The following is a 9,972-nucleotide window of genomic DNA, read 5'->3' on the forward strand; positions in this document are numbered from 1 at the left end:
TACTGACAAGTTCCATTTCATGCAGATTTAAGGAGATGCTATAGACACTGTCTTACAAACCCTGGTCCCGCCTCTACCTACTGACCTTGTGTCCAACCCAGAAACCTCTCCAATCTTATGTCCATCCCATGTAATTCTCCCTCTAAACCCTCCTTCCATTCTGCCCTATGGAATGCACACTCTGTATGCAACATAACTAAATCTATTTCTATCCATGATTTATTTATCTCATGCTCCCTAAACTTACTTGCTTTAACTGAAACTTGGCTCTCTCCTGCTGACACAGCTACCTCTGCATCATTATCCTAAGGTAGTCTACAGTTTACGCTCAACCTAAGACAGTCTGACAGTAAAGGTGGCGGTGTAGGGTTTCTCCTTTCTCCCCACTGCTCCTTCAAACCTCTACCCACTCCCCTTCCCTCTTTCTCCTCCTTCGAAATTCACTCCATTCGCTTATTCAAACCCTTATCTGCAAACATTTCAGTTATTTATCGGCCCCCAGGTTCTCCTCGTCTCTTCCTTGACCATTTTGCTGCCTGGCTTCCTTACTTCCTCTCAAGCAATACCCCATCCCTAATTCTAGGGGATGTCAACATTCCCATTAACCCACCCTTGTCCTCCGTAGCCCTAAAACTTATTTCAATCACATCCTCCTTTGGGCTATCGCAATGGGCTAATTCTCCCACACGTGTAGCTGTCAATACCCTAGATCTTATTTTTTCAAATGCCCGCTCAGTCTCCAATCTCTGTAATACGCCATTTCCTCTATCACACCACCACCTCCTATAATTTATTGACTGAGGAGGAATCTGAATTCTCTTGACCTCCAGCAACTCTCCATTCCAAACTCTCATCCATCCCTACCTTCTCCTTTCCCTCTCTGACTATCTCCTAACCTCTGCCCTAGACGCTGCAGCCCACTCCAAGCACGCTCCTCAAGGAGGGCATGCATCCAAACGTGGCACACTAAGTCAACCTGCTACCTGCAGAGATGCTCCCGTTCAGCTGCTGCTGGAGGAAGTCTTGCACCTTGTCAGACTTTCTACAATATAAATTTGTCTTGCGCTCATACAGTTCAGCCCTCACCCTTGCTAAACAGTCTTCGTTTTCTTTTCTCATTAGTTCATGCTCCCGCAATCCTAGGCATCTCTTTAACACTTTTAACTCTATTATTTGCCCTGCTGTGACCACTCCACAAACTAATCTTTCAGCTGATAGCTTTGCATGTTACTTTACTAACAAGATTAAACAGTTAAAGAATGAATTCTCCCCTCTCTCTCAACCTCACTTGGACCATACCATCCCTACAGGAGGTGGCTGCACTTCTCTCCTCTCGTCCCACCACCTGTCCGCTTGATCCAGTACCTTCCCACCTCATCAGAGCTCTCACCCCTTGTTTTGTACCATCATAAACTGCTCTATCATCTGGCATTGTTCCTGCTCCCCTTAAGCATGCTACTGTCATACCCATCCTAAAAAAGCCATCCCTAGACCCGTCTTCCACTTCCAACTATCGTCTCATATCCCTGCTTACTTTTTCCTCAAAGCTTCTAGAAAGACTTGTCTTCACTCATATAACTCTCTTCCTAAATTCTAACTCCCTCCTTGATCCTCTTCAATCTGGCTTTCACCCCCTCCACTCTACTGAGACTGCTCTTATTAAAGTTTACAAATGACCTAATCGCAGCTAAATCCAAAGGCCACTACTAGCTCTTCTTGACCTCTCTCCTGCCATTGACACTGTTGATCATGGCCTCCTTCCACTAACTCTTCAATCTCTTGGTCTCTATGACAGAGCCCTCTTGTGGTTCTCCTCCTATCTCTCCCAACACTCCTTTAGTATCTCTTTTTCCAACAGCACCTCTTCTCCTCGTCTTGTCTCAGAGTTCCTCAAGAATCAGTTCTTGGTCCCCTTTTGTTCTCTCTCTATACTGCCTCTCTCAGTCCTTTTAAAAGTCCCTCAAAAAACATATTTTCAGGATTGCTCATGGCCTCCAAGAGTAACTTCTATCTCTCAAACCTTCCTCTTGCCCTCTCCTAAAGTGCCACACTCTCACCTCCAGTTCTGCTACTTTCACACCATGTCCATTTGCTGTCTCCCTCAATACCCTTCCTAATGTGATTTTATACCCCACCTCCTCTAGACTGTAAGCTCATTTGAGCAGGGCCCTCAACTACCTATTGTTCCTGTTACATTTTGTTATTGTCGCATTTTGTAATACCCCTTTTATTGTAAAGCGCTGCGGAATAACCTGGCGCTATGTAAATATCAATACATTAAAATGCTACTGAGCTTTTTACATTAGGGATGGTATTCATTTCTTTGGAAATTTGGTTTGGAGATAAATCCACATTGGTATCACCAAGAAATCGTCTTGGGAGTTTCCTGAGGCTGTACGAAAAACATTCTCATTATGAAAAGCAGTGTATTTTGTTTAAGTTTGATATGTCCCTTTTAATAGGTTGGATTACTGCCACTTTAAAAAGATAAAATGTAAAAAAAATTAAACATTCAAAACACAGTTTAATTACTTGCCTTTATAACCGCATTGAGATCGACTCCTCACTGCAGCCTGATCTTCCTACTGGCAAATCATCTCGCTTGATGACTTATGTCAAATCAAATTCCTCTCGGAGAAGCATTGCAGATATAGAGAACATGCACAGCGATCACGGCACACTTCCAATCAAAATCTTTGTTTTGAGAAATATGTAGCCCACTGTTGAATGCACACTCTGCTACCAGCATTTTGCATACTGATGTTGGACGTAAAATAGATTCAATTATTGTATCAATTTTAGTCCATAGCTCGCAGCGTCTGTGTGATTATTAGTTACTAAGTGCATGAGTGTTGCAGAAAGAAAACTGCCATTTCTAAGAAATCACATTATTTTAAATTTAGAGCTACAGGGACCGCATCATGCTCAAAAATTACTACATTAAAATTAAGTGATTTGGGGCCTTAGAATGTCCTTTCAAACTTTGTTCAAGGGAGTATCACTGCAACTGTACTTTAATTTCTATTAATGGAGCAATATCATAATCCAGATTAGTATCTCAATATATTCTTAGATATAATTGACCATCTCATTTTTTTAGCCTGTTTACATTGGAATTTTGCAATAAACCGCCTATCTTTTCTACTTCCTTTCTTACAACCATGTTTATGTACCTTCGGTCAGATTTTTAACTATCTATCTATCCGTGGGAAACTTTTTTTGTACCTATCTGTTGCTTTTCAGAATCTGATATTATTTCTGCCTGCATCATTTTCCTGTTAAATTATTTAAAATGCACATGTAAATTTCACGGAACTTCTTTAATATCCGACATTCTCTAATACATTGGCATTGCTTAGCCGGCATTACAGCACAATCGAACTGTATTTCTAGAAGGAGATGGTGAGATGCATTACTTGTCAGACTGTACATTAGCTCCATCTACTGGTGAATTGCTACATTTACAGTTACTTGGTCAAATAAAATAGGTGATACCTGACCGTAAACTAATTAAATTAATGTCTTGCGTCTCCCCCCCTACCCCCCCCCCCCCCCCCCCAAATCTTCCATTCTTTTGTATTTCTTTTTCTTTTTTTTTTATTTAATAAAAAAAAAAATGAGTTTGATCTTCTATTTGGTTTGTGGACTGTTTATTGTAAATGTCTTAGTGAGGTTGCTTAATTTCTTTTTCTTCTTTTTCTCAGGCGAAACTCGAGAGGAAAGAACATTCCGGAACTGGATGAACTCTCTTGGCGTGAACCCTCACGTTAACCATTTGTATGGGTGTGTATTTGCTCTTAAAAATAACTCCATACACACGACTTTCTGATAATCACAAAGTTTATACCTTCAGGAAACACAATTTTGTTTTATTGAATTTGTACTAAATCCCAGTCCCCTCCCCCCCACCCCCCTCTGTACAAAATCCCAGCATCCCCCTCTACTAAACACATACCATGTTTAAAAAACAAAACAAAAAACACAATATTCACCAACATGCAGACTCCTCTCACATTGCCGCTGCCAACATGAGACTCCGGAGTTCAGCCTGTGATATACCCCCAATGGCGCCGTCTGCATCCTGTGCCAAACGGATCCTCCTGCTACTCCTTGAAAACCTGTGAAGGTGCAGCACGTTGACGTCATGTCAGAATGTGACGTGGCGTTGCGTGCCTTCAGATCCTCCACTGTCCAGCCGCAGCCATCGCAACACTGATACACACACACACACACACACACGCACACTCTCTTACAGACACACACACACACTCTCTTACAGACACACACACACACACACACACTCTCTCACTCACATAATTTTATTTATTGCTCCCTGCCTTTAGGAGCTGGTGTGGGGCCTCTCCCTGATCTACTTTTGGGAGCTATGCCTTCCTGCTCCTCACACTCGCAGTTTAGTGATGCTGGGTGCCGGGATTACATTATATTCTGGCATCACTACAGAGGACACGCACGTGCGCGAAAGCAGTGAGGAGCAGGAAGACTGAGCTCCCTCGCCGCCATTAGGGACCTCTCCTCTCCGGCCGGGTAATTTATGACAAAGTAGGCACCTGCAATGTAAGACGAGCAGGTTCTACTCTGCTTTAGGAAGCATGGCAAACTCGCGGCTCGCCGGGCTGCAAAAATATTCATTGTGGGCCGCGAGTTTGACATGCTTGATGTAGAGCATCAGCAAGGACAGGACATAACCTAGAGAATCAGTGATTTGCAATGACATGTACCCACCTCTCTGCTGGTCTAGTGGTCAGATATTTTGCTGAAAAAAAAAAAATAATAAATTTGGTTTAGCGGTTGTTCTATTGGGTTTTTAATGAGCTATCAATATTAGGGAATTTCATTACAAATGTATATTGCATGCAATGTTTAAACAAAGCTAAACTGCAAATCTGCATTTACTAGAGTATACGACTTATATTTGCCCAATTTTGTTTTAGAGATCTACAGGATGCCTTAGTAATTTTGCAATTGTACGAGAAGATTAAAGTTCCCGTTGACTGGAATAAAGTGAACAAGCCACCATATCCTAAACTTGGGGCAAATATGAAAAAGGTAAATAGGCACATTGATGCAGATTTTTAATGCTCCATTAAATCACAGGAATATTGTTTTTGTTGTTCAATGTCTTGCTGAGGATTTGTTTTAAGATGTCTTTTTAACCTTCAGCTTGAGAACTGCAACTATGCAGTTGACTTGGGGAAGCATCCTGCTAAGTTCTCACTTGTGGGGATTGGAGGTCAGGATCTGAATGATGGAAATCCAACACTGACCTTGGCCTTGGTCTGGCAACTGATGAGACGGTGAGCATTTCTTCATGCAAAGTAGTTTAACACGGTTTGCACACAGTTTTAATTGGAAAATATTTTTCTGTAAAACAGTGTTCATTAAAACAGCTATGCTTTAAGCTAAAAAGGCTTTGATCAAATGTAATTTTACACCAGGAGGCAATGGGCTCAAGTCCAGTATTTTGCCTGGATCTGTAAAGATTAGATGAACAGTTTGTATTATGTGTCTGCTTAGTTAATAAGTGTTTAAATTGTTAATTGATCACTAAAAATGTGTTGCATATTTAATCAAACGAGCCACACGTAGTTCTAGAAGTAATGCTTAAACAGTGTTATCAAGACCCTAGTTTGTAGCAGGTTTAGTTTTTATCATATCTTATAAGGTGACAGATGGCTTCTCAAATTCCTTTGAAATCTTTTATGCTACAGACAATCTTGACTCTCACGCAGCTAGCTTTGCCCCAGATAACTGAAAATGATATTGACAAGTCACAATAAATTGCTAGCTGGTGCACTATCTGCAAGTAATGCAAATTGAAAGAATGATGGGTGATCATTACATGAGTTTTTGTTTTGTAACGTTTTCATTTAACGGTTTTGTTGAAATATGTAATTGAGTTTTGCTGTCTTTCTTATGCCTCTCTTATAATTGGTCAAAGGCATTCTATGAAGAAACAATAAAAAGTATTGGTGGGGGAAAAAAGTTGGACAGACAGGCAGCAGATATCACCTGATAAAGAACTAGGAAACTTTCATTAAAGGAAGTTCTAGTTTAAAGGTGCATTTTTGTAATTCCATGCAGATAAGGTCAGAATCTGAAATCAGACTTGAAACGCTCTTAAATGAGTAGTGTCCAACTATGTAATCTAACAAAGTTTATACTAGTTTTACATTTTTTATTTTATTTTTTTAACATACTACTCAATGTTTTCCTTGCTTTATTTTGGTTTGTTAATGTACTTTAATCTATTTGTTTGCTTGCTGGTTTAGAACAAAAGTCAAGTTTCCCTTTAAACTAGTATAGTGTACAATCGCAAACTATTGAAGTGATGGTTAAACCTTTTGGTTATTCATTTTAGGTGCACAATAAATGTACTGGAGGACCTGGGTGATGGCCAGAAAGCAAATGATGACATCATTGTAAATTGGGTAAATAAATCATTATCTGAAGCTGGGAAGACCACCTCTATTCAGAGTTTTAAGGTAAAAAATCAATTTTGCTAAATCATACATGGTTTGAGTAATATCAATTTGCATAATGAGGTGTCAAATTACAGAAATTATAAATATGTATTTCTTATCCTGTCTTCTAAAATAAATTTTAATTCAGGACAGGACACAACGGCTTTGAGATTAAGAACTGTCTATTTCAGTAGTCTGTGTTTTTCAGGCTACAAATTAACAAATAAATATTGAGTCCGTAATGATTGTTCTGTCACTTATGGCCGTGGACTACGTTTCCCATAATCCTTGACTCTTGGAAATTACATTCAAAAACGTATGCCGTACTAGTTTTTTTTTTTTTTTTTTTTAGCCAGGAATGTATTAGCAGATATTTGATTAATGCCTCCTTAACTAGCATTTTTAGACTTCTTTGGATAAATGCCTTTTGCTCTTCTTTGCAATAATTTGAGATGATGTGAAAATTTGGAACATAAAACTTAATTTTCTAGTTACTAAATACACTTTCATGCAAATTCACCACAATCTATTAGTACTTATTATTAATGAATTGAGATGAACATTAGATGGAAGGATTATGTACATAAATCCATTAAAATCGATTTTAGAAAGGTTTTCTCCAAAAACAATTATCAATTTATTTTCCTCATTATTTGTGTTTTATTGGTATTCAAGACATGCAATGTCACATCTTTTTTTCCTTTTGTAGGACAAAACAATCTCCACCAGTTTAGCAGTAGTGGATCTGATCGATGCCATTCAACCTGAAAGTATTAATTATGAACTTGTAAAGACTGGCGATCTTACTGATGAAGACAAGCTTGAGAATGCCAAGTAAGTGTCTATCCATGTTCCCTGCATAAAACCATATAGTTAATCTGTCCCCATGCAATTTTGGTTTGTCCTTGGCCACACTTTGCTCGATCAATCATAATGCTATAGAAAGTTTGCACTTTTTTTTATATCAATTTTAATAGATTTCAGTAGTTTTTTTTTTTTTTTTTTTTAGCTGAATATAGCAAGTAACCACCATTTGAAGACGTTGAGCTTTGACGACTTTTAATTTTTATTTTTAGTGAATTAACCATTTTTGATTGCTACATCTCTACCATTGGGGTTTTGCTACCTAATATAGGGCTTGTTGAAATTACACCTTAAATAAATACTCCACGCACCATAAACAGTGCAGGGCAACATAGTATTTCTAGTGCCGGAGTGCACTGGCACATTACCTCCCTCTATTGCAACTTGTCAAATTGTTTGTTTTAGAATGGTTTACCCAAGGGGGCCACTGGCAGCTGCTCCCTGCCACTACTACTTCAGACAGAGAGAGAGATGGAAGATCTCTGTCTGACCAAAGTCCAGTAGTTGTAAAATGTTTTTTCTGCTTACAAAAGGCGGGTGCCAGGATGTGTTGTAGTTGCTATAGTGCTTGGAGTCTCCTTTTAAATTGCCAATCTGGGCAGTTTGTCCAAAGTTTGGCAGAATTTGTAAATCCAGGTAACATCACGGGTCTTTTAACATCCCCGATCTTGTGTTTAATTGAGTTGACTTGGCTTCTTTTTTTTTTTTTTTTTTCTCTCCTGTCCTAATCAATGGATGACATTCTCATTTTCCTCCTACCAGATATGCAGTGTCTTTGGCGAGACGTATTGGTGCAAGAGTATACGCTCTTCCAGAGGACCTTGTAGAAGTGAAACCCAAGATGGTCATGACAGTGTTTGCCTGCTTGATGGGACGAGGGATGAAGAAAGCATAAATTTGACATTCCAGATTGGAGGAAGTGTGAACCCCCCCCCCCCTAACCCTGAATATATATTACCATTTTATTAGCCCCACACCTAGTTCTACATTGGGTGTAAGGGTTGCTAAATGTGGCAAGAGTTCAGGTGTTCCTAGCAACATTAGAAGCCTCCCAATCCTCAGGAAGAAGCGCTGTAAAGCCACAAGTGCTCTCTTTCCGGTTGACCATTCAAGTTCACACCGAAATGCATTCATGCTTTGGACTGTTTGGCTTTTCCCGGTTATATCATTATTGCTGTTCCATGAAACCGTCAATGTATTGCAGAGCTTTGTGATTGCAAACATATGCTGCAGAAAATGGGGTATTTTATTTTCTGGTACTGCAGCTATATTTTCATAAGGTGATGGAATTTATAACCCATATCTCTCATTCTTGTCTAGTTAAAATAATATACATCACCATGTCTGTGGATTTTTTGGGGGGAAATAAATATGATGGGTAAACACAGACCATTTTTTTTTTATTTTTATTTTTATTGCTTTTCTACTTGAGGGGTGTATTTTTGTAACCGAAACAGGCCATCATGTTCTGAGCAAATGGATTCTGCTGTTTCATTGGGTTGTTTGCTAGCATTATAAAACCTTGAACACTACAACTATAGTCCGTTTTCCCTCTAGGGCGAGTATTTTTAGGCTGGAAATGGTTCAAATAATTTCTTATGATAAAATCTACAGAACATCCTTGCCTTGAGTATCTTCTGCAACTGCAGTGTGATTTTTAATTTTTTTTCCCTGATGACTTTATTGATAATTATTTCAGCTCTGGATGGCTCACCTTAGAGGGAATACTGCCTTTGAATTTAAATGCTTGATTAAAAGTGGCGTGCAAAGTGCTGAAAGGCTTACAGGACCCGGCAATTTACTCTTAGAATAGTATGGGAACATACAAACATAGTATAGATGTGGCTCAGTTATGTTTAATATGGTGTATCAACCGCTGCCATCATTTTTTCTGACTTCTATAATTTGCAATCTGGTATTGCTTAAACACCAAAATAAAACCACTAAAAGGGAGGTGTGTTTTTTGTGTGTGTTCAAAATTACTGAAAGTGATGACTAGTAAATGTCTGCCAAGTGTCTGTTAATACATATTACATGCAGTGTTCTCATAAACCAAAAAAAAGAACCATTGGGGTCTATACACTAAATAACAAATTGTTAAAGTGGTTGGAAAGTTCTGATTTGAAATAAGCCTTCCACTCTGCACAGCATAGCTATTTTATTCTAATTGTTACGGTTTTGTTTAAAGTTGACCAATAGTGATGTTGCGAACTGTCCGCCGAACCGTTCGCAAACTTTTCGCCGGCGAACAATAGCGTGTTCGCGGCGAACGAACATACGTGATTTCCGGTCCGCCCCCTATTCGTTATCATTGAGTGAACTTTGGCCCGGAACCTCACAGTCAGCAGACACATCCTGGGAGGGAGGGTCTGCTGCTGATTGGCTGGAATGTGTCTGCTGACTGTGAGGTTCCAGGCCAAAGTTCACTCAATGATGACGAATAGGGGGCGGACCGGAAATCGCGTATGTTCGCCGCGAACACGCTATTCGCCAGCGAAAAGTTCGCGAACGGTTCGGCGGACAGTTCGCGACATCTCTATTGACCAATTTACCATTTATTGAATAAACCCCATTGTCATGCTTCTGTGTGAAAGTACGGTAAATTGGCTTCCTCATGCAAGTTTAT

General features: G+C 39.5%; 1 protein-coding gene across 4 annotated transcripts in view; it reads left to right on the plus strand.

Annotated features, from left to right (window-relative positions):
- PLS3 (plastin 3) overlaps positions 1-9,299 on the plus strand; it is an 81,403-nt gene extending 72,104 nt beyond the window's left edge. For all 4 annotated transcript variants that reach the window (XM_063431924.1, XM_063431923.1, XM_063431926.1 and 1 more), the window contains 6 exons: positions 3,705-3,783; positions 4,953-5,067; positions 5,182-5,315; positions 6,380-6,503; positions 7,192-7,316; positions 8,109-9,299. In XM_063431924.1, coding sequence (XP_063287994.1) covers positions 3,705-3,783; positions 4,953-5,067; positions 5,182-5,315; positions 6,380-6,503; positions 7,192-7,316; positions 8,109-8,241 — 710 coding nt within the window. In that variant the 3' untranslated portion in view covers positions 8,242-9,299. The remainder of the gene's footprint in view (positions 1-3,704; positions 3,784-4,952; positions 5,068-5,181; positions 5,316-6,379; positions 6,504-7,191; positions 7,317-8,108) is intronic.
- Positions 9,300-9,972: the final 673 nt, after the last annotated feature.

The sequence above is a fragment of the Pelobates fuscus genome, chromosome 9, assembly GCF_036172605.1.
Source record: "Pelobates fuscus isolate aPelFus1 chromosome 9, aPelFus1.pri, whole genome shotgun sequence".
NCBI classification, from domain to species: domain Eukaryota; kingdom Metazoa; phylum Chordata; class Amphibia; order Anura; family Pelobatidae; genus Pelobates; species Pelobates fuscus.